General features: G+C 45.8%; 1 protein-coding gene across 1 annotated transcript; it reads left to right on the top strand.

Annotated features, from left to right (window-relative positions):
- The first annotated feature begins 2,289 nt into the window (after positions 1–2,289).
- Positions 2,290–9,566, top strand: Nkx6-1 (NK6 homeobox 1). The gene is made up of 3 exons (XM_005339304.4): positions 2,290–4,081; positions 5,767–5,939; positions 7,999–9,566. Exons 1-3 carry the CDS (start codon positions 3,412–3,414, stop codon positions 8,254–8,256), a joined length of 1,101 nt encoding a protein of 366 aa, XP_005339361.1. The 5' UTR covers positions 2,290–3,411; the 3' UTR covers positions 8,257–9,566.
- The last annotated feature ends 13,740 nt before the right edge of the window (positions 9,567–23,306 follow it).

Here is a 23,306-nt window from a genome sequence, read left to right as displayed (position 1 = left end):
GAACAATACTATTTTACTTCATCAATGTGCGCTATACACAAAAGCAAATGAAGGAAACTTAACATCCAGCTTTATAACTATTTACTGAAGGCGGTTAACCGGGAGTTGGGTTTAGTTCAGTCTCTTCTATCTTCTCCGCCCCCACTACCTTCGGTTTTCTTTGTCTATAACACCCTCCTCCCCATTATCAGATAGTAAATTCGCAATAGAAAATACTCAACTCTTTCGGGTCGCTTTTTGAAATTGGAAAATTTCGTGATCACGGTCCTCTCTTCCTCTCAATTCCTACCTAGTCCTTGAGAATGCAGTTGTCCTGGAGGATCGGAGGAAGTCGCTGGAGGCCCAGACACGGGGTTCAGACAGGAGGTTCTGTGCCACTCTGGAAATGGCATGTCTAGAGGCACAAAGTTTCCGTAGTAAGGAAGGGAGCTGCTCTGGGGCCCCAGCTCCCAGACAAGGGCCAGGCTACACCAGAGTCCCTACTGTATCTTTCCAGCCAAGATAACAGGGTGCTGGGATTTAGATTCCAGGAGAGAATCTGGGTGGGGAAATGCAGATGGTGCCCATATCAGCTGTCTTCTGAGGCTAGAGTCTTGGCCTGCCTCCTTAGCATAATTCACATTAATGAAGGTCTTCACCTTTCCCTGGGTCAGATGCTAAAGTCTATGAAATGATGGATTTAACCAAGTCCTGAGTTTAATAAAGAAAGGTGGAGGAGAAAGAGGAAGGTCAAATAACTTTATTTTTATCTTAAAAAAATGAACAAAGTGGCAAAAGATAAATAATCCCTTTTTCCCCTCCAAATCTTCTCCCCAAATCTCAGACACAACTTGAAACTAATACCCTTAAATGACTAGAACTTCAGAAAGGGAGTAAGCTCCCTGGGTTTTTCCTGCTTGGATCCATAAAAGCACTTTGGTGCTCACAGTCAGCTCCATCCATTCCTGGTGCTGCTTAAGTTTCATTCTTGGACCATTTATTGCATTTATTTCTGTTTCTTGAACAATACGTTTGGACTTAATGATCTGTCCAAATTGCTGTCATGACCACTTTCCAACAGTATTGCTTTAACAACCTGAATTCTCAAAATGGTCGTCCTATACACAGTTTGGTCCTGCAGGGAATTTAAAAACCGGTCAGAAATGGAAGAGATTGAAAGGGAGTAAAAACTACTGCTTAACGCCTAAACTGTAAATACTCCTTTATCACAGTCCAGAAGCCAGGCATCCCCATCTTCTGCAACAATCTTGGAACTGAGGGCAGGGGCCAGTTTCAAAGAGGGGTTTGGAAAGCTTACAGTTCTTGTTCAGTACCCAGACACTTGCAAAATCTCGGCTTAGATCGTGGTGACTCTGCCTCCATGTAAACCCCAAACAAGTAACAATAATAATCAAAGAGAAGAAAAGTTTTTTAAAAAAAATTTTTAAATCCCCCTGTTCTAAGATTTAAACATCACAGGAAAGATAGATATTCCCCTTAAGCTGATTTCGTTCCCAAAAAATTGAGCAAACTCTTAAATGATAACCATCGCGGGGCACTCAGGAATGAAAAAAAAAATGGAGAAAACAGAGAAGGAAGGCGGGAGGTAGAAAGATGGAAGAGGACCATCTTTCGGCCTACAAGGGGATTAAAGACATCTATAGGCTTAAGGAACAACAAATTAATTTACCCAATTCTAGCGGAGCCCAGATGGCCTTTAATTAATCCCTTCAAAAGAAGGAGCCAGGCCAGGGCCGCGCCGGCTGCCTGCTCCATTAGTTCCATTTTATAAGGGTCCAGACTCGGTTCGAGGTGAGGCGCCGAGAGCTGGTGGGGGAAGCGGGTAAGATGACGCGAGAGGGCGAGGGGGATGCAAGGAAAGAATATGAACTGCTTTTCCATAAAAGGGCTGGGTTTTTATTATTCTCTTTAAAAAGTAATACCCTCTTCGTCTCTACTTCCCCCCTCCCCTTTCCCACTTTATTTAACACAATTAATTGAGACTGCCACTGGCCCCACAGCCTAACCGCACCGCTCGCCAGGTCCCGCCCCTCTTTGCTCCGCCCACGGGACTCTAGAGGTGGGAGGGGGAGGGGACTAGGTAGGCGCGGCCCTACGGCTCTCTAGCCTTAGCCAATCAGAGGACGTGGCGCTCACGACTGGGCGTAGCCCAGGGGAGCGACGTCAGGTTCCAAGCTGAGCGCTATTGGAGGCGGTGGTTACGCCCCTGGCCTGAGCCCTCCTCCTCGTCCCCGCCCCCTCTGCCCCCTCGGAGTGACGTCCCTCAAAGTTCTCATTTTGGCCCCCACGTCCCCCTCCTTTTCGTCCCCCAGCTAAAGAGCGGTAGGAGTGATGCAAATGTTTTATTACCTTTGAGAGCTTCATCCGAACTGTCAGGCCCGGAGGGAAAGAGGAGAGAGAGTGAAAGAGCTGTGGAGAGGGTCAGTTTGGCCAGAGGACAGGACTTAGAAGAACCAACGAAGCCTGTAAAGCAGCGAAGAAAATGCGAGAGAGTCGAGTCAAAGGCGGACAGTGAGAGGAAAACAGGAGGTTGCGGGGGTGGGGCGGGGGTCTTCAGGCTCGTTGGCAGAAGTAGACCGACTATTGGAGCCGTAACCAAACCGTCCGACTTTTCACACTTAGTCTTTGTTTTTCTGGATTTCCCCCCTCCCCTCTTCTTTTCAATATCGCAACTCTAGTGCCCGTGGCCCAGAGGGGAAGGCGGGTCGGCGCACCAAATCCCGGCGCCGTGGAGAGTGGTGGCACTGCCCCTTCTGGCGCAGCAGCTCGGGGCAGCGCCGGCGGAGGCAGCTCGCCCAGAGGCGAGATCCTCCCGAGGGCTGGATGCGCTCTCTCCCCGAGCGCAACCAGCGTCCAGTGCGAATCAGTAGCGCAGTGGAAAGAGCGGAGAATCTGAGTAAAATTAGAGGAGCGCAACCGGCGGCATCCGGCGTCCTTTGAACCTCCCCAAAGAAAGCGAACCAGCCCCCACCCTCCAACATCAAAGTGGAGATTCGGTGACTCTTAACTTTGTTACAAACTCTCGGGGGCCTGCCTGGGTTTTGTTTTGCTTATTTCCCGAAGGGGTAGGGGGGAGAAGATGAGAAGTAGCGCACTTTGAGTGATGAGGAAGTGAGAAGAGCCGGGGATTGAATCCAAGACTCTTGGAGCGAAAAGACAGTCGGTCCCACCCGGACACCCGCTTGTCTCCACGACCCTCCGCGTCCCGCGTGGCGGGTTTGGACATCTCTACTGCGCAGCACCGAGAGCAACTCTCGGCGGGGGCGTTCTCGGCCCAGTTGGCAAGTCGCCTCCGAGTGCGCAGATCGACTCTTTGCTAGCGCCCTCGGCGCTTCTGGCTCTCCTGAGCCCCGCTGGGGGCACGGGCCGGCGCCCTCGCTGCTCCGCTACGGGCTCCGGCCTGGCCGTGGGATGTTAGCAGTGGGGGCGATGGAGGGCACCCGGCAGAGTGCATTCCTGCTCAGCAGTCCGCCCCTGGCCGCCCTGCACAGCATGGCCGAGATGAAGACCCCGCTGTACCCCGCCGCCTACCCCCCGTTGCCCACTGGCCCCCCTTCCTCCTCGTCCTCGTCTTCCTCGTCCTCGTCGCCCTCCCCGCCTTTGGGCGCCCACAACCCCAGCGGCCTGAAGCCCCCAGCCGCAGGGGGGCTCTCGTCCCTGGGCAGTCCCCCTCAGCAGCTCTCGGCCGCCACCCCACACGGCATCAACGACATCCTGAGCCGACCCTCCATGCCGGTGGCCTCTGGAGCCGCCCTGCCCTCAGCCTCTCCCTCTGGTTCCTCCTCCTCATCTTCCTCGTCAGCTTCTGCTTCCTCCGCCTCTGCGGCGGCTGCCGCTGCTGCTGCGGCCGCGGCAGCTGCCTCATCCCCGGCTGGGCTGCTGGCCGGCCTGCCCCGCTTCAGCAGCCTGAGCCCGCCACCGCCGCCTCCTGGGCTCTACTTCAGCCCTAGTGCAGCAGCCGTGGCCGCGGTGGGCCGGTACCCCAAACCACTGGCTGAGCTGCCCGGCCGGACGCCCATCTTCTGGCCAGGAGTGATGCAGAGCCCGCCCTGGAGGGATGCACGCCTGGCCTGTACCCCTCGTGAGTATGATCGCCAGGGTCCTGGTGAATGTGCGTTGTGCTTGTTCTGTCCGTTTTCAGGTCGTGGCCCTCGGTGTGCACGCCGTTCAGTCCTCCCTCTTGCCCGCCCCAGTAAGTCAGCAGTGCTGGAATCAAGGCTTTCCCCCTTTCCTCAGCTGGCATTTAAGCGTCTCACTCTCCCCAAGTCGTGGGCACGCCTGGGCTGAGCCCATGTGCGTGTGTCTGTGGTGAACATAACTCGATGAGCGTGTGTCAAGTCTGAGGCCTTGGCTGATCCTGAAACTATGTAGCTGGGACCAGAGGCCCAGTCTGGGTTAGAGATGGGGAAGGGGGAAAGACCACTGTGAACCTACCCACCACTGCCGCTTTACCGGCTACTGCCTGCCAAACAGGCCCCGGTTTCGCCTTCGCCAATCTGACCCGCCGCCTCTCTGCAAATCGGTGAGGACAGGCAGTAGTGAGCTCTCCACCGCCCGAGCGAAGTGCGTGTATTTGCATGCCTGTCTCCGCCCTGGACGTCCCCACCTTACCTTTTCGCCTTTGCCACCCAGTACACTGAGCCACGGTGAGCCTTGAAAGACCGGCCAGCGGCCCCAGAGGGGGACCGGCGCTGAGGGGCTAAGGCAGTTCTTACTGCCGGCCTCGCGCTTTCCCACACATCTCACCCCTAGGGGTCTGGAACACATTGAGCCCAGGCAAGCTAAGGGGCCTGGTGGCACTAACAAACTGAAAGGAAGAACCAGGGGACGAATGAGGTTAAGAGGCTTATGGGCAATGTAACATCCAGCAAAGACCTTGCCTGAGGCGACTGAGTTGCCCTAAGATTTCGGTAGTCTTCTGGGTAGTGGCCACCACACGGCGGCGAAGGCTCTCAGCCTTCCAGGTGGCGTTCAGGACCCAGCTTTGGGCCTTTTCTACTCTGCTCTTTGCTTTGGCTCAGTTCCCAAAGTTTCTCTAAATCTCCGAATCCCTTTTCGTGAGGCTGAACTGTAGTAACTGCAGGAAGTTGCGGGAGCCAAGCGGAGGCTCCCTTGGGAAGTCCCGGGACAGTGGGCGGCGGAGGCTGGTGGGGGTGTCAGGGAGACCTATTGTATCGGTTTTGATAGCCGTGTAGGGGCCGCCAACAAAGGCGGTGCCCCCTCCTCTCTCCCCTTCGGCCGCTGCGGCGTTAGACTGGGGGGCGATTTAGCTCTCTTCTGTGCATAAACAAGGAGCCCTTTGTTGCCGGGACACAGGTTAGGGAAGCGTTAAAGCAAGAGAGAGAGAAAAAGAAAAGAAAAAATGGGCAAAACTAGTCATACCCCCGCAAAGGCTCGGGTCCGATGCAAACCAACTGGACGAGGAGGCAATCAGAATAGTCTTAATCTCACACACCTCCTTAATTTGAGCGCGCTTCGCGATTTGGCCCCGAAAAACTTTAGTAGTAGACTCCCTAGCTGTTAGACATTGAACACGTTGTGCAGAAGGTATTTACTGCTGCTCCCAACACGCCCAGCTTTTAAAAAACAGGTGGGTGTAAAAGGCCAACCGAGAACCTCTGTGGGACTGGAAACGCCACACGTCTGGTGCACGTTTTCTTTTCCCACCCAAACATTGTTTTTCGAATTTTTAATTTTAATTCCCCAGTGGAGCCCCTTGTAATCCATTGTTTCCTCCCTCCCCTCGTTGTTTATCGGTTCTTGCAGATCAAGGATCCATTTTGTTGGACAAAGACGGGAAGAGAAAACACACGAGACCCACGTTCTCTGGCCAGCAGATCTTTGCTCTGGAGAAGACCTTCGAACAAACGAAATACTTGGCTGGGCCAGAGAGAGCTCGCTTGGCCTATTCGTTGGGGATGACGGAGAGTCAGGTCAAGGTGAGTGGACCCTGTAAACCTCCATGAATAGGCCCTGTACCTTGGGTCGCAGGCGTTTGCAAGGGGACACACACACACACACACACACACACACACACACACACACACAAACCAAACTGCCAGGGATGGGGGGCGATAGCAGTCTGAGTAGCCTAGGGAGAAGTTGAGAGAAGTGAATGGGCCTGGGGTTACAAAGACTCTAGGTCTTGCCTGAGGACACTGTTGAAGAACAAAAGGAATCTAGTTCCAGACTTTGAAATTAGGTTAATCTAGATAGTAGCACCAACCAGAGGAAGTCATCATTATTAGAGAATAAAAGTATTAAGGAAATATAAGTTCAGAGAATAGATCAGGCCAGTTAAATAGCTTCTACTTACTCTTTTTATAAAAACATTCAAATTCAGGATTTTGTCAATTTAGGCTCCACTAGTAATATAATTTTCTAATGTAGATCAGCATTACAGTTCTCCTATATTAACTTGCAGATTAAAAATTAAATCCACAGATCTACCACTTAACCGCCTATGAACCTGCTTTTAGCTTAAAGGCATCAGTTTTGAATAGTGATTTTTCTAAATGAATTGACAAATTTATTACTGTATTATAGGTTGAATTCTGTTTAAAATAGGTTTATCAACAGATTTAAGATATTGCAGTTCATGGCAACAATTTGTAATTAAAATATCACATGGCTTATAATTGAGTTATATAGTATATTTCTAGGGAATCAAATTTTAGAAATCTTTTCCTGAAAAATAAAGAGATTGAGCCAGTTGTGTAAATTCAATCTGTTTCCTGTATTTTCAGTATTTTGTTCCTCTCTTTCAGTTTCTTGTAGTTGTTTCTTTGGGATGTATGTCTGCTTTCATTATATTGTTTCTTTTTAAATTAAGTAGGAATAGCATTAATAATGCCTGCTGGTTAGAATGTATTGCCTCCTGGAAAAACATCATACTAGCATCATAATATACATTTTAGGGGTGATTTTGCATGTGGCCATTACAATACCATCACATTTGAAATTATTTTTTTTCTATGGGCTGGTATAGACCCTATCATAATAATCTGGAGGTCTTCGTGTGTCACTGTAAATGTCTACATGGCTAGACGTGAATTTATTGCAGTATAAAGGAAATCAAAATCACTTTTTAAAAATAATTCTGATTCTCTGGATTAAATACAGGAAAGATGGTATGCATAAAAAGGATAATTTGATATCATTGGAAGATTCGTTGCTTATTGCTGATGCTTTAGGTTAAAATATGAGTATCAGAGACATCAAATATTAATAGGTTTAAAAATATTTGTATATAGAATCATGTCTTCGGTAGGAGCAATATTAAAACAATGTTTGAAAGAATAGGAGGACAGTAGAAAATAATGTAATTGGCAACATTTCACATTTAAAAAATGACAGATAACAATACTAGTTTTCACTTACATCGAAAGAGTAACGGTGCAGGGAGGGAACTTATCTACAATGTTTGTGACATTCAGGTCTAAAATAAATGAAACAAATGTCCAAAAGCAAAAAGGAGAACAGAGGTGATTGGGGTAAATGCTATGCCTTTTCCCACAAATCACACTGAAAACCAGTAAACTTTAAGTTGTTTGGAATCCCTTAATCTAAGAAGGTAAATAAGGAAAATGACAGCCTCTGGGGAAACCTTAGGAAAAGGGGGGAAAAAGTTTTCTACTTCAAGCTAGAAAGTAAGAGGGCGAACTCATTTTTAGGGAAACTTATTTTAAGTTTCCAAGTTGTTTTTTTTTTTTTTTAACTCTTCTGAGAAATCACTCACAGACAACCTCAATACTCTTGTGTTACTATTGCTATGGCAACAGCAATCAGTTTGTTGGTGCCTGTTACTCTGGGGAACCCGGGGCGATGGAGACTGACTTGGACGGTGCAGACAGGGGAGGTTTCTCAGGGAGGGCGAAGGCCATAGGGGCCAACTGGAGGAACCCCGAGACGTGGGAGCGATGTCGCCGCCTGCGACTGCTCTGGTTAAGTTCCTCGCGCCCCCCGTCTCCCCTCTGCTTCCCTTTCTCGGTGCCTCAGGTCTGGTTCCAGAACCGCCGGACCAAGTGGAGGAAGAAGCACGCGGCCGAGATGGCGACAGCCAAGAAGAAGCAGGACTCGGAGACCGAGCGGCTCAAGGGGGCCTCGGAGAACGAGGAAGAAGACGACGACTACAACAAGCCTCTGGACCCCAACTCGGACGACGAGAAAATCACGCAGCTGCTGAAGAAGCACAAATCCAGCGGCGGCGGCGGCGGCCTCCTGCTGCACGCGTCCGAGAACGAGGGCTCGTCCTGAGCGCGGGTCGCCGGCCCCCGTCTCCCGGCTGCAGCCTCCGCGGCGGCCGGGACCCCGCCTGCCCGCGCCTCGGGCCCGGAGGAGCGGCCCGGCCCGCGGGGCCCTTTACTATTTTCTGAGATGTACATATCTATTTTTTTAACCTAGAAGTTGTGGCGGGGTGGGGGCTGAGGAGAGAGACTCGAGGGTGGACAGGAAAGCAAACCAGAACCCCAACGCACCGCAGAAAGAACGCCGCGGAACCCCGCCGCCGAGCCACCGCCCCACCCAGCTCGGGTCCCCAGACCCGTCCTCACCGTCGCGCGCCCGGGTCTCCACTGTTCCCCTGCTTTTGCCTCCTTCCGCGGGCGGTCGGGTCGGGGCGCTGAGGGGCGCTTTTGAAGGGTTGACCCTCACCGCGCGGGGGACCTCGGAGCCACGCGGGCGGGCGGCCGCCACAGACGGGAAGAGGGACATTTCTCCCCCTATACACTGCTGTGCCGACTAAAGTAACCTGTTGAAGGCTCTGTGTAAATAAATCGTGAGTCACACTGACTAGAAGTTACTTTATTGTGAATATTTAAAATGTAAAATGCTTTTTTTGAATTTGTTATAAATCGATGGATTCCCCCCTCCTTTCCTCCCCTCCCCTTTTAAGAGCTATTCGCACCATACAGCCCCTTTTTATTTTTAAAATTAAATTGAGAATCCTAGAAAAGAATGTCATCATCCTTCCCGGACCGGCTGCCCTCACTCCTTTTCCGGGTTTGGTTTTGTGGAACCTCACTTTTCCTCCTTGATCCTTTCCGGTGCTGTCCTGCCCACCCCCTGGTCCTGCACCGGGGCCCCGCCCCCCGGACTTGAAGCTGAAGACGTGGGAACTGGGGAGGACCTCACATCTGCCTCTCCTATTCCCCCTGAAATTGCACAGTCGTTTGTTGCTATTTATTAGTGATTTAAAGAAAGTATTGGGGAGGGAGGGACTACAATAGCTTGTATTTAATTTAACTCCATTCTGATAAAAATGCGTGTTAAAGTAGATGGTGGGAATTGTTACAACCGCTCTGAGTACGAACATAAAAGTCCATTTAGTTGCTGTAATTGAATTTGAAGTGTTTTGTATCATAAGAATACTATAGAATATGTAAATTGTTTTCTTTTTTAAGCTAATAATGGTGATATATTAGCATCTTTAACCTTTATTAATTTATATAAGGAATTCGGTTTGTAAAGAGAAGAAACCGCCCCCCCCCGCCCCCTTTGCAAGACCAGTTAAATGTAATGCACTTTCTGTTTCAAAGGATAAATCAAATTAAAAAACAGTTTGAAGACGTCTGTTGCCTTGAATGAAAGGGTACAGATCATCTGATCTCATTGGAGATCTCAAATAATAAAAGTCAAGACCACAGGAAAAAAAAATGTTATATCGGTTTCTTGGGTGAAATAGTTGTTACTTTTTTTTCTTCGTGGAAAGAGTGGGCTTCACATCTCTCATTCTCCTGCTTTGGGAAGATAAAAGAAATGCAGCCCTGATTTTTAGCGCTTCTTGCATAGTCTTGTCTAGCGGGCTGCTTCTGATGTCTGTGTTGTCTCATATTTTCCTGATCGCTTTTTCCTGGTAAGGAAATCTCTGGGGAACTTGGAAGACCTCATTTTCATATATCCAAGATCGCTCCTCAGCCCCTGGTTCGATTAGCTTAGAGTAGGCCCTGGAGCTCCCTGATACTAATACTATGGTTTGACTCCCCCCACCCTACCCCAGTAGCTCTGCAGAGAATTGTGGAAAGATGGGAGCTCTGACTTTGCTAAACATCACTATAAAGAAGGATGAATTTGAAGATGGAAAAGTCTTAAGAGTTAAGGAAGCAGTTGACATGAGGAAGGGGGAGAAAAAGTGTGTGCATGGGGGGAAATCCCATGGATAAGGCTTTATGTTTTCAGACTCTCAGTCTGAAAACATGCCCAGTGAAATATTGTTATCCCCTTAGTGGTGCAGGTTAATGAGCTTGTGTTCAAAGAGAGAAAAATCAATAAAATTCAGCAGATTCTTCAGGGTAATGTAGGTAAAGAAAGTGTGGGTTTGTTTTGTTTCTTAGAAAATAAAAAAACAGGTTAAAACTGAATTTTCACAAATTCAATAAAATGAAATTGCCTGAAGAAAATTATTGTAGAATAAATACCCACTAGCATGGTTTAATAGGAAAAAAAAAAAAAGGATGAAAACCTGCCCTGTCTTTTTTCTCTCTAGTTTGTGAAGTTCCCAGGAAGTTTCATACTCTTCTGAATTTTTGTCTAAGCAAGACTAAGGTATGTGTCCTAAAGAGAGGCAACTATTCAAAGAAGACTATGCTATACTGGATGATGTAATTTAAATCCTAGTTGTAAACAATAAGAACTAACTAACTAAGCCCTCACCTCTTTTTCTTTTCTCCCTCACTCTCTACCTACCTTCTTTTCTTTCCCTCCTCCCTCCCTCCTTCCTTCACTTCTTCCTTTTCTCTCTTCCCTTTATTTTTTTTAAATAAAAGAACTGAGGAAGAGGCAAGCCTATTATCATGCAATTGTACTTTATTGCAACAAATAAAAACCTTTTCTTTTTTATTTTTAAACATTTACCTATCCATCTTCAGTCTTAAAAGCCAAGCAGCATTTTATTTATTCTTTCTTCCTAAGAAAACAAAATGTACATATAAGTAGAAATGTTATTTCTAGGCTGGGATGATGATGATGATAATGATAAAAGGGGGAGGGCCTAGTATTATTTATCCATAGAAAACATGGAGCTAAGATTGAAGCTTTTTCTCAAGAACTAAATTGGTTGGTAGTTAATAATATTTATTCTAAGTTAGAAGTGTGGAAAGGCACTTCTCACAAATCCTTTAGGAGGCATCCCATCTGAGCTCTTCACCTTTACGTTTGAGCATTTGAGAAGTGTGAAAGCCAGTGGCCTGGACTCTACCCCACAGGCAAATGTGTGGAGGGCAGAGGGTCTTCATGCTTGCCACACTGAGTGCTGATGTGCTGGGAGTTAAGTGGGCAGCCCCCAGAGTCATACTCTGGGGCCACGCTGTACTGGCACCCTCTCCTTTTTTTCCAGTTGACTGCAGCTGTGACTTGAGGTTTCCAGTTAATTTACTTCTATCCAGAACTCCAGCTGGCCACCAGTAATAACTGGCTCCATGAAACTGGGAGGGAGGGAAGAGGAAGGTGGACACCTAATTCCCTTTATCTTGGTTGGTTTGGTTTAGTCCTATGTATGTGCAACAAGAACAGCTTTTCATGAGAGTTAGCACAGCGGGGGAAGCTAACTCTCCAGCTCAAGCAACAGAGGCTAAGATAAATTTTTTATTTTGGCTCACAAATTTTATGGCATTAACAACTGTAAGTATCCGATTAAGACTGCCAACCAACCAATACAGTTAAAGGGTCCATGATTTTAAAACAAAACAACAAAAAGTCACAGCAAGTGACTTGAGATACCACTTTTTTTTTTTTTAATGCTCGTAGGAAACAAAACGTCAACAGTGAAAGACAAAAGAGAATGTGTGTGGTGAAAGGGAGGGTGAAACTGGCCTTTTGATTTTCATTGTGTTTCTTTCCCTAAAAAGGAAAAGTCAAGGAGGCAGCCTGAGGGATATGGAGTGGAAGGAAAGGGCCCTGGACATGTCTCTCAGATGTCTCAGCAGCATTCACTTCTCCTGCTCACTTTGCTGAAGTGCAAGCTCAATTCTCCTAGTTGGTGATTTATTTTCTCTTTGGTTCACTCTCAGGATTCTGTAACTCAAAGCTCTTTCCCCAGAAGCTGTTGTGCATTCAGCATCTTTCCAAAGCTTGTGAGCACTTTAATCTACCTTCTTTTCCCTACTGGAGAGATAGCAGGAAGACAGGTAAGGGGAAATCATTCTCCAGAATTCCCTCATTGCTCAGAGTCTCTGGTCTGTTTGAAGACAGTTCTTCTTGGAAATACTCCTTAAGGTAACAGACTAAGGGTGCATTTGAAACCCTTTGGAGTCTAATATCATGTAGATGAGTATTTTATTAAATCAGCATCAACTTGGAAAGAGCCCCATTGCTCTGTCCTTAAGCTGGCGATTGGAGGACACACACACACACACACACACACACACACACACACACACACACAGATTTGAGATGAAATTCCACTTGGGAACTCCTGGCACTGAATAGCTTAAAGAGACAGTGGATCCTTTGTTATTCATTGACAATAGTACTGTGTAATAACAACAGAGGTAAATGGTAGATTTCATCTAAAAACTCTATTTTAGACTAATTTGAACAGCTTTCCCCTCACTAAATTTCCTCCCTCTTACCACACACACAGATACGCAAAGCATTCCTCTCCCTTCTCAGTATGACTTTTTTTTTTTAAGCTGGTTTTCCAGTACACTTACTTTTTTGACAGAAAGTGTGTATTTTGTTCTGCAGCATTTAGACTACAAGCTTTAGAGAAAAACATTCTCCCTAATGTAGTCCTTCTTAGGATCTGTAAAAAAAACCACAGTAATACAAATCCCTCATTTATTAATGGAAAATTGGACTGGAAAGTAGTGGCAATGTGAGCAGAATGACCAAAGGGATGGGGTGTGTTCCTGAAGTATAGCCTTTGGCATCCCAGAGATGGTCCTGGAGTTGTTCCACAAATGGTAAAGTTTATCTAGGAGCCTGCGTTTGCTCTCCCTTCTTCCTCTTCTATCCAATGTCAGTCACCAAAGATGAACTGTCTAGATGTGCATCCTTTGTCCTGTTGCCCTAAAGCAGACTTTTCTATTGAATCCTATACTCAAAGATGCAACAAAGTCGAGCCTAATGTCTCCCTGGTGTTCAGTATCTACTGGTGTTCAGCCAGATTCTGAAGTCAAAGCCTCTTCCAGGGCTTCTATTTCCATACACTTTGAATAATAAGGGCTAGTTTGGATGACACACATTCACAGCTGGAGCCTTTCCTATTGTAAGAAGAGTGTTTTTACTATGCAATTTAAATAGGTGCACTATAGTTTATAGAAATCCCTATTACCTCTCCAATGCTATTGCTTTTGTCTACCTTGGGATAGCCAAAAGAAATTGAGGCATAACTACCTTATGTATTTGGCAGATATTTTGTATTCAGGAAGAAAACCAGTACACAAATTCCTTTCACCTCTTAAATATGGAGGTTTTTTTTATTTTTTAATTTGTTCTAATGAGTTATACATAACAGTAGAATGCATTTTGACACATTATACACAAATGGAGCACAACTTCTTTCTCTGGTGGAGTGTTCTTTTTAGGGGTGAATAAATTATGAAAATACTATCATAATTATCAATAAACTGTTAATTATCAATAAGCTGTTTAAGAAAAATCTAATTGTATTAACTAACTACAGAAATGTGAAGGTTCCTGAAAACCCATTAGTGTAGTTACATAATCATATGGTGTATGTTATCATCTTTAAACAACAACATTTCATAAGTTCATACCTTTCTTCTAAGTCTTGGATATGGGTCCATAGTTTGTAATAATTTATCTAATCAATTGCAACTTTGGGCTTTGCACTTGACACTATGGCTCAGCTCTCGAATTTTTTTTGTTTTTTTCCTTCCAGGACTTTTCTTCTCTTCCTGTGTTATTTATTTGATCTGTAAGGACTTGACATACTTTCTCCCCAAACCAAATGGTCTCAAATGAATGGGAGGATCTTAGAAAATTTTTATCTTTGCCACAATCAGGAGATCATATATCAATTGAGAGCAGGGCTCTAGAGCCAGATTTCTTGGTGTAAATCATAGCTATATCCCTGTCTGACTGTGTGATCTTGTTTAAATGATCACTTTTCTGTGTCTCAGTATTCTCGTCTGTAAAATAGGGATGATAACTGCCTCTACTTCATTAAGTTACTGGGAGAATGAAATAAATGTATGTGAAGTTGTAGAACAGTGCTTGGCACATAGTAAGCTGTGGAATTCTTAATTACCATCAGCGTCGGCAACAGTGGCATCAAGAAGAGTTCTGTCTTAGATTGCTCTCAGCTCTGAGCCTACTGTCTTGTGCAGGATAGTTACTCAACCAAGGCAAGGTCATACAAAGTGAAAGTGGAAAAAGAAGTTGTGAAAAAAAGAGATAGTTTCTTTTTGTGAAACTTAAACTCCTAACTAGTTGAGGTGGTTTCAAAGTATTTTCAACAATTCTGGGATAGTCTTCTTTTAAAAGATGGAGTCTAATCCATTTTCTCTTGAATGTGACCTGCTTTTTAGTGTCTTGTCTCTAATGAAGAGTGCCACTTGGTCTCTTTTTCTTTTTCCTAGATCACTTGCTGCATGTTGTCCTTAGTCTGGCAGCCCTACGGAGAGGCCCACTTAGCCAGAAACTGAGACCTCTGCCAATCATCCAGTCCTCATTGACCAGGAATGTAGGTGAAATCTGGCAACAGGTCCTCCAGCTCCAGGCAGGCCTTTATAGGACTTCTTGACAGGACAGCAATCTGCTCTGAGGCAGAAATACCCAGCTGAGCTCTCCCAGATACCTGACCCACAGATAATAAATGTTTGTTGTTTTAAGCCATTAACTTTTGGAGTAATTTGTTACATAGCTAGATAACTATTGAACAGACTTAGCTTTGTTCTCTGGATAAAAAGTGGTATATTGAAGGTAAAGATTCTTGAGGAAAACATTTTTCAAGATTAAAATCATTGGAAAACACCACAGAATGACACTATGAAGTTAAAGTAAGCTCTTTCTAACTTTAGTGGAGCAAGAAGATTTAAGCCCTAGTGCTAGTTTCTATTTCTTCCCCATAACTTGACAGGCAAGTCACTTAACTTCAATTAGCTTCAATTTCTTCCAGTATACTTTTTTTTTAAGTACTAGGGATTGAACCCAGGTGTGCTCTACTATGTAACTATATCCCAAAACCTTTTTTTTTTTTCTAACACAGGATGTCTCTAAGGTATCTGGGTGGGACTAGAACTTGTGATCTTCCTGTCTCTGCCTCCTAAGTAGCTGGGATTAGAGGCATATGCCAGAGCTCCCAGCTACAACTATCTTAATAATAAAAACTGCCTCACAACATTGTGAAACTCAAACACAAATGGACTTTATAAAACATAAAAGTGACACACAGATGTAAGGGTTGATTATCATATCCTTGTAAGGATGGGTGTGTCATTTAGCCAGGCATGTCACAACTCACATTAACACAGGAAGAAATCTCAGTCATGGAAAGAAGCTAATCTGGCCTCATGGGCCACTGTTATTTTTCTTTCCACAGGACAAGGCCAGAGACACACTTTCAACTATACTGTGCCTGGTTAGGTTCTGGAAATTCCTTTTTAAAAAGTACAATAAAGAAAGGGGACCCTGAGTGTGAAGTTAGGGTTCAATGTTTGGAATTTCTTTTCCCCTTTTACCTTTCCTTTGAGAACCAAGGATATGACTCTTTCTGAGAGAGTCCTTCTGGCAAGAAGGCAGGAAAGAAGGGGAGTGGGTCTAGATCCTGAAGCTACTTGAGGAAGGAAGGGAGGGAGGCAGTGGACTCCTAGAAGAACAAAGGAAGATTCCTAGAAGTCAGGAGAGTTGCCCTTTGAGTAAGAAGGAAAGCTGCTGTAGACTTTGCCCCTTCCCTAGAGCGTGAGCACAGGCATTGCTTGTCAACTGAAGTCAGTGGGAATAAGGCTCTTTCTCTTTGCCCATCTACTCTACTTTTGCACATCCCTCCGACCATACCGAAGCAGAGATGTTGGGCCTAGGGAAACAATAAAAACACAAACACAGTTGAAGACTTGGGTTTGGTAACTACTTGCATAATACGCAATTCCAGAGCTTGCCTAGGTATTCCAAGAAACACATTACAAAAAGAAAAGAGTCTGGGAATAGGAATCATTAACCTCCATTAGATAGACAGAAGGCAGATTGGATGTCTTCAGAGGGCCCTGCATTCAGCCTCTGTGTCAGCCAGGGATCATGCACTACCTGAAAGAATCATGATGGTTTCCAGGTGAACAGGTTTTTTTTGTTTTTTTTTTTTAAGAGTATAGTATTATACTATTATTGAATTATTTCAACCAGGAGAAGAATGTGCTATAAATAGATTTGAAAGACCAATACTTGGAAAACTAAAACCTGACTGGTCAATCTGTGAAGGCATAGGACATAGTCTGTCTGTTGACTCTAGTATCCCAGGACAATGCACATACCTAGGATAGAGAGTTCTTAAGGAATGTTTCTTTCAAAGAAGTTACAGGGAACATTGTATTATCTTGAAGATTTTAAAGAAAATGAAGATGCAACCATCTCTCTCCTCCCAGTATGGAAAGAGAGAGCTAATATTCAGGCTATTAGGAGTCTTTTCTCCATGTAAACATTTGACAAATTGTAATAAAATAGCCTAAGTCACAAATAAGTTCAATATCAAGATTATCTTTGGGTGAAATGGAAGAGCATTTCAAGGTATTTTAATACATTTCATATATCAGCTCACAATGGAGTTTCTTAAATTAAAAATTTCAGCAAAGTCATTGTGTAGTGTATGATACTCTCCAAAATACGTGGGTTATAGTTGTGCATATAGCAAAAAAATTAGAAAAAGGAGGACTTACCAGCCATTTAAAATATCCACTGTAGTGGAGATTCATGTCTCTTTCACTGATCCCATCAGAGGTCTTTAATATCAATACAGGTTAAATAAGGCAGCCCAGATTGCAGCAATATTAAATTTCAGCAATATTCTCTTTGGGAAATAAATTTTTGGGATAATATAAGCTAGTACAACCAACTTTATGTTTTTTTTTTTTTTTAAAGAAAAGAGTGAGAGAGAGGGGGGCACAGAGAGAGAGAGAGAGAGAATTTTAACATTTATTTATTTTTTCTTAATTCTCGGCGGACACAACATCATTGTTGGTATGTGGTGCTGCTGGGGATCGAACCCGGGCCGCACGCATGCTAGGCGAGCGCGCTACCGCTTGAGCCACATCCCCAGCCCCCAACTTTATGTTTTAACTGGGTGTTATAGGACTCTTCTTCTCTAAGTAAGACTTGGGAGCATTTGTTTGGGCAACCCTCCATGTCTGAGTCAAGTTATTTGTAGTACCTGAAAAGTCTGGAAGCAGTGTGGAGACCCAACTTTAGAGACCCTTTGTGGTGAACTAATTCTTGGAGGCCTGCAGACCTTATACAGACCCAGAATGTACTAATCAGGGCAAGAGGGGTACTCTGCTGTGTGTGTGTGTAGGGGATCCTCTTTCAGAGCAGATGGAAATGATGGGACAAAAAAGCATCCCCTGCAATCTCTCTTCTTGTTTATTGTAGATTAATTCTGATTTGCCTCATTCTGACTTTTATCTGTGAGTCAAAAGGACCACTGTCCTCCAAACTCCACCAAACTCTACATTTTCCTACTCCTGGGATCCCCGCCCCATTGAACCCAGGAGTCCTTTACTGTTGAGCTCTATCCCCAACCTCTTTTAAGTTTTATTCTGAGCCAGGGTATCAATTGCTTGGACTGGGGATCCTCTTGCCTCAGCCTCCCAGGTAGCTAGGATTCCCGACATGTGCCATTGGGCCAGGCTCTGGGGTCTCTAGAAACTGGAAGAGCCTGCAGACACAGCAGGACATCCTGTCTCTGACTGCCTGGCTGGAAAGTCCTGGGAAGTTCAGGTCTAGTACAGCCTGTCCGCGGACTTGGAGAGATTTTTGTCAGGCCCTGTCTACCCCTGGAACAGCAGAGCACTGCTCTGAACTTTCCCCTTAGGTACAGTTGTCTCGGTCCAGGAAGTCTTTCTGTATCAGATATGGCCCCTTTCACCCAAGGGAAGCAGATTTCTCTCATTCTTTGCTCTTACACCAGACCTGTTCCTTAAAGAGAACTTCTTTTGTGTTAGTATCAGCTGAGAGAAATGGGATCCAGGAAACAGCCTCTTAAAAGGGAAGGGGGTCCAGTTGAGTAGACAGGTTAAATAAGGCAGCCCAGATTGCAGCTTTGTAACCAAGCCCCAAAGATCACCACACGGTTTCCTACTCTGGTCTCAGTTATAGAGGCAAAGAAAATTGAGATTCCGGGGGTGTGCAGTCACTACACCCTGGGCCCTTTCTAGGCTGCCTTCAACCATGGGGTGGCTGTTGCTGTAAATTAGCCTTATAGAAAAAGTAACAAAGAAACAGAATCAAAAGAGGAGGCTATTACAGGTAGAAGAACGAATACTTTTTTGGGCCCAGCGACTCCTAAACACCTTGGGGGAAAAGAAAGAGCAGACTAAAATTGCTTTATTGCAACCCTGACCAACAGGTTAGGAGGAAGCTGACTTCAGTCCCAACACCATGACAGGTTCTACTGCAAAGTGGGAAGTGAGAGGGAGAGCATGTCAGGATAGTTGGCTTTTGAGTATTAGTGGCTGGATTCACTGCGTGGGTGGTCCCGGGGAAAATTCAGCAGAATCCAGCGTGGGTCTGCTTCTCTAGTTGGTTTACTGATGACTTTAAGCTCAGAGGGCGCCACCTCCTACCTTCATCTCACAGTCTACCTGTGAAACAACCGCACTTTACACTCAGAGGAACTAGTGCTGCAGGTCCTGGATCTTTTCAGATGATCCACCCACGGCAAGAAAGGGCAGCTGTAGCTTCTCTCTTCCGTTATTCATTGGCCCCTTACTTTATAGAAATCTCTTTGAGTATTCTCTCCTTTGCTACAATCCCAGTTTGGACTAGGCTAAAATCTAGGCACTGAATGGCAGGTCATGATGGTTCTGAGAGGACTTGTCTTGGAATATCATCAGACTCTTGATATCACCCTTCCTGTCTTTTTCTGGATTGAAGGCCCATGAAATTCGAGTTTGGAAGTGTCAGGCATTTCCTCTCCCTTTTGGTCTGGGTTCCTCCTTTTGACACATTCTCTTTTGAGACTGGCCAAATGAAGTCTGGGATTCAAGACATTGGTCGCCACACCTGGGCCTAGTTCCCTCATGCCTAGGCTGTCTTCATCCCCAGATCCTGGGATTTGGGTAGATACCTTGGAAGCCTCAGCCTGGGATGGTGGGCACATGAAGATCTGGGGCTTGGTTTCACCAGCCAACGCTGCCTGTGCACGCCCAGCTAGGCTTCCTTCTCCAGGGCAAAGAGAGGGATGAAAAAGCTCCCAGGGAGGATAAGGAGCTCCTTGGTATTCTTTCCAGGATATCCATGTCTCCAGAGCCCACCTGAAGGCACCCGAAAACTTGATTTTGCAGTGAAGTGAAACCCGTGCGTCCTGGGTAGTGCCGAGCACACTACTCTCTCTGCACTCTTCCCCCAACCTTCCTAGGGAGGTTCAACCTTCCTTGAACCCAAGCCTCCAGGATACAGCCTTAGCCTCTGATGACCGTTGAGTCCTTGCAGGTGGGGCTGGCTGTTCAGATACTTCGGAAGCGAAGGACCTAAGCCCACTGAGGCCGGTGTGCCCTATAAGTGGAGCCGGGCCTCCTACATTGACTTGCAGCTTTGTATTCAGAGCCTTCGCCATTCTTGTCAACTTCGCACCTCTGAACTGGCTGGTTCTCTGCGCTTTCTCCTGACAGGTGGAAGGGTCTGGTTGCTCCAGTGCCTCCCGGGGTCCTCGAGTTAAGGCGCCAAAGGACAGGGGTGCTCGACAGCCGGAGCGTCTCTCTGGCGGGCCAGGTTTGTCCAATTCCGCGGGCCAATTTTGCCACACCGCGGGCCCTCTGGCCTGAGCTCCTCGAACACACACAGACATCCGGATGCTTTGGGCTCGCTTCCTCGGTTTACAGCCTTTTTTCTCTGATGCGTAGTTATTGCATGGAAACTGCAAAGACCACCATAACCACGCTAGATCTGACCATTTTTTAATACTCTGAGTAATATATTTTGAGAAGTATATACTCGTATTCACGCACTTTAATTCGTCTCCTGCATATTCTCTCCCCCCTTCCCCGCAGCTCCCACCAGGTATGTTCTAGAACAGATACAGGTTGCTAGCGCCGTTCACCAGCTGTCTCAAACATCAGTTACAAATCTCCGCAAGGGACAAAAACATCTGTTAGAGTCTGGGACGCCAACCGGCGGGCATCGCGCTGCAAGGACGTACCACACCCCGCGCGGCGCCTAGGGAGAGGCCCCCGCCGGTGACAAATAATTTCGAGATCCCACATCCCCCTCTCCCAAGGGCACCGCAAGGGCGCCCGAAATGCGCGCTCCCAGGGTGTTTCGCGGCCCGCCACGCCCTGGACCTCCCACCTCAGACCTTTGTTCTCTCCTTGACTCCTCTAGGCTCAGGACTCGGTCTTCCCTGCCCTCTTTTCCCCCCCAGAGGTAGTGACTTGCATCTGCGCCACTGTCTCCGACCGCGCCCGCCCGGAGCAGGCACGAGGGAGCAGCGTGGTGGCGCAATGTCTGCGTCCGGGTCTCGGAAAACCCGCAAGCGAGGGCATCTGAACAGTTTCCTAAAGATAGAGTGGGGTGCGAAAAGGCAGGGCAGCCCTTAGTTATGAATAAATTCTGTATTCATTTCTCAGCAGTACGTGTACCTGGGGAAAATAAATTAAAACGGGACTAAAGGATGCACAGGCAAGCGAGTATCTGAATATATCCCCCGGGGGCTTTATCTTAGTTGTAACGGAGCTCTTGGGTGCAGAGAGATGTTCATGGGTCTTGGTGCCCACAGACCCACGCAGTCGATTTCCGGAGTCATCCACAATCGCTGAGGATTTCTAAATCGCTATTTTCTCACTGCCCCTGCTGTGTAGATCGTGGTGCGGTTCCCCGGGAGAGCGGCGGCCTTTCCTACCCAGTTCTAGTCCAGCGTAGCCAGCGCTCCGTAACTTCCAAGTGAGGGCTCCTGGTATCAAACGCTCATTATTGACTACCTTGATATCTAATGTGGGTGAGGGTATATGGATGGGGGCTCATTTTTCTTTTCAATTCTCGATTCCACTCACAGTTAACGTTACTGATGGTTAATAAAATGTAGTTTGCGATCGTAATACCGGCATGGAGCGGTCCCAATAAATGTCACAAGATATAAGACAAAAAAGTACCCTGCGACTGTTCGTGGGACTGTATTGCTCCCACTTTTGGCTACGTATGTACTAAAATAACCTGTTAACACACACCAAAGTGCATCCCTATAATAACCTCCTCAATCATTTATTAAAAGTCGTGTCAAGTAGGCCCGTATAATTCATCTCTATGCAAATACATCAATGTCAGGCCATTAGTGTATTGCTCAGGTTTTTATTAAAGTGCATTCTTTTTAATTCAGCCCCGTAAAATACGAGCCCCATTGCTCAAGAATTATAGCAACTATTAGAGTAACATATGGGCAACATGCACTCAGAAAATAAAAACCAACAGATAAAGTGGCAGGGTCACATCGCAGGAGCAAACACTTAACAAAATGGCAATGGGGTAATAGATTTCTTTTTCTTTGGGGTCTTTGGCGAGACAGTGTCATGGGCATCAACACCTCGGAAAAGGCAGTCTGGAAGTTATTTTTTTTTTCCCTATCCCAATCCAGAACCAGCCTTGGATTTAAGAGAGGGGAAGTTTCCAAGGTCCCGCGGTAATCGGTTTCCACCCGCCCAGGATTTCAACATCATCAGAGAAGAAAGTTCTGATTTTCTTAAAGGCAAATAAATTGGCTTTAGAGATTTCAGAATACGGTTTATCGCCCAAATTTTGCTACTTCTTTCCTCTCCCGGGCGGTCCAGGGAGGTCTCCGTCTGCATAAATTATTCCGCACCAACCTCGCCCAGAGCCCCGCCCCCACCTGCGGTACTTTTTGGGATTGCCCCTCATTCTCTGCCTCTAGGGGATGGCTGAGGATTGGGAGAACAGGGCCCAGGAAGGTCTCCCGACCTGCAGGAAGAATTTCCTCTCACATTTACAAACCAGGGGTTGGGTGGGAGGGATACTTTCCAGTGGAATCAATCCGTGACTAAAAAAATAAGAATATCTTTTAGTTCACCTACTCAGGAAACGTAGGTACCCCTCTACCTACCTCCCTCACTTTGCCCTCCAAGATGCCTAAGGATCCCTGGTTAGAATGCATCGCTGAAATTTTTCTAAACCAGAGAAAGCTCTATCCTAGTCTCAGAGGGACTTGGCTATTTTACATACTGCGCACTACGTAGTAAGTGGTGAAGGTGGTGATGGTGTCCTTTTTGGCCAACGCCCAAGTTGAGCTAGGGTAGGTGGAGGCAAAAGGGAGGAGAATTGGGGGTGGGGTGGGGGGAGGGGGGAGGAGAGAGAAATCGAGAGAGCGCACTGAAAATTTACTAAAGAAGTCAGTAGCATCAAATTCAGTTTTTTATTTTTAATTGCCAGTAGAACAATCAATTTTCAGAAAAATAAACCTCAAATTCAAAAGCAACAGCCTATACAGAAAAATGGAGAGAAAAGTGGGAAAAACTCCTAAGAACAATCTTCCAGATTTAATGAGAGAGTCGTCCACATCCTCATCACCTCAGCATGGTAATTGAGCAGATCTATTAACTTGTTACACTAGATTTGTTTAAAGAGACTATTACACAGTCATTTAATCAATTTGTTACACTGGAGGTCCTGACTTATGAGACACTTGCCTTATGATTCCTTAATGACTGAATTAATTTGTTTTAATAAAACCAACATTGTGTACAAGTACATTTCTAGAAATGTAATTTTGGAGACAGAACAGTCCAATGCTTCATCTGATTAGGTCCTTTCTATGGTTTATCAAAGTCTGTAGTTTCTGACATAGCTGCTTGTATGGAGTATTTTTCTTTTTTATAGCGCCATTAATTTAATATGGATCATTAGTTCTTTATACACATGCATGTTCTGACAAATGTACCCAATGAATAATGCAGCTAATGTGCTTAGGCCCAAATGCATCACATCATAAACAGAGACCTCTGCAAAAATAACAACAATGAAATCAAACACCACCTCCAGTGACTGTAGTCATCATCTGGGTAGCATTCCAAGTTATATTTCAGTCTTGTTTTGCAGAGCAAGACTTGCTTGGCCCCAGGATTATATCAACATAACCAACTGGGTCTAACTACGTAGTGAACACAAATAGATTTATGGTGAATTAAGATTGTCTT

The sequence above is a fragment of the Ictidomys tridecemlineatus genome, chromosome 9 (genome assembly GCF_052094955.1).
Source record: "Ictidomys tridecemlineatus isolate mIctTri1 chromosome 9, mIctTri1.hap1, whole genome shotgun sequence".
Classification (NCBI taxonomy): Eukaryota; Metazoa; Chordata; class Mammalia; order Rodentia; family Sciuridae; genus Ictidomys; species Ictidomys tridecemlineatus.
Note: the sequence above shows the minus strand (reverse complement) of the source record. Positions and strands in the feature narration are given on the sequence as shown.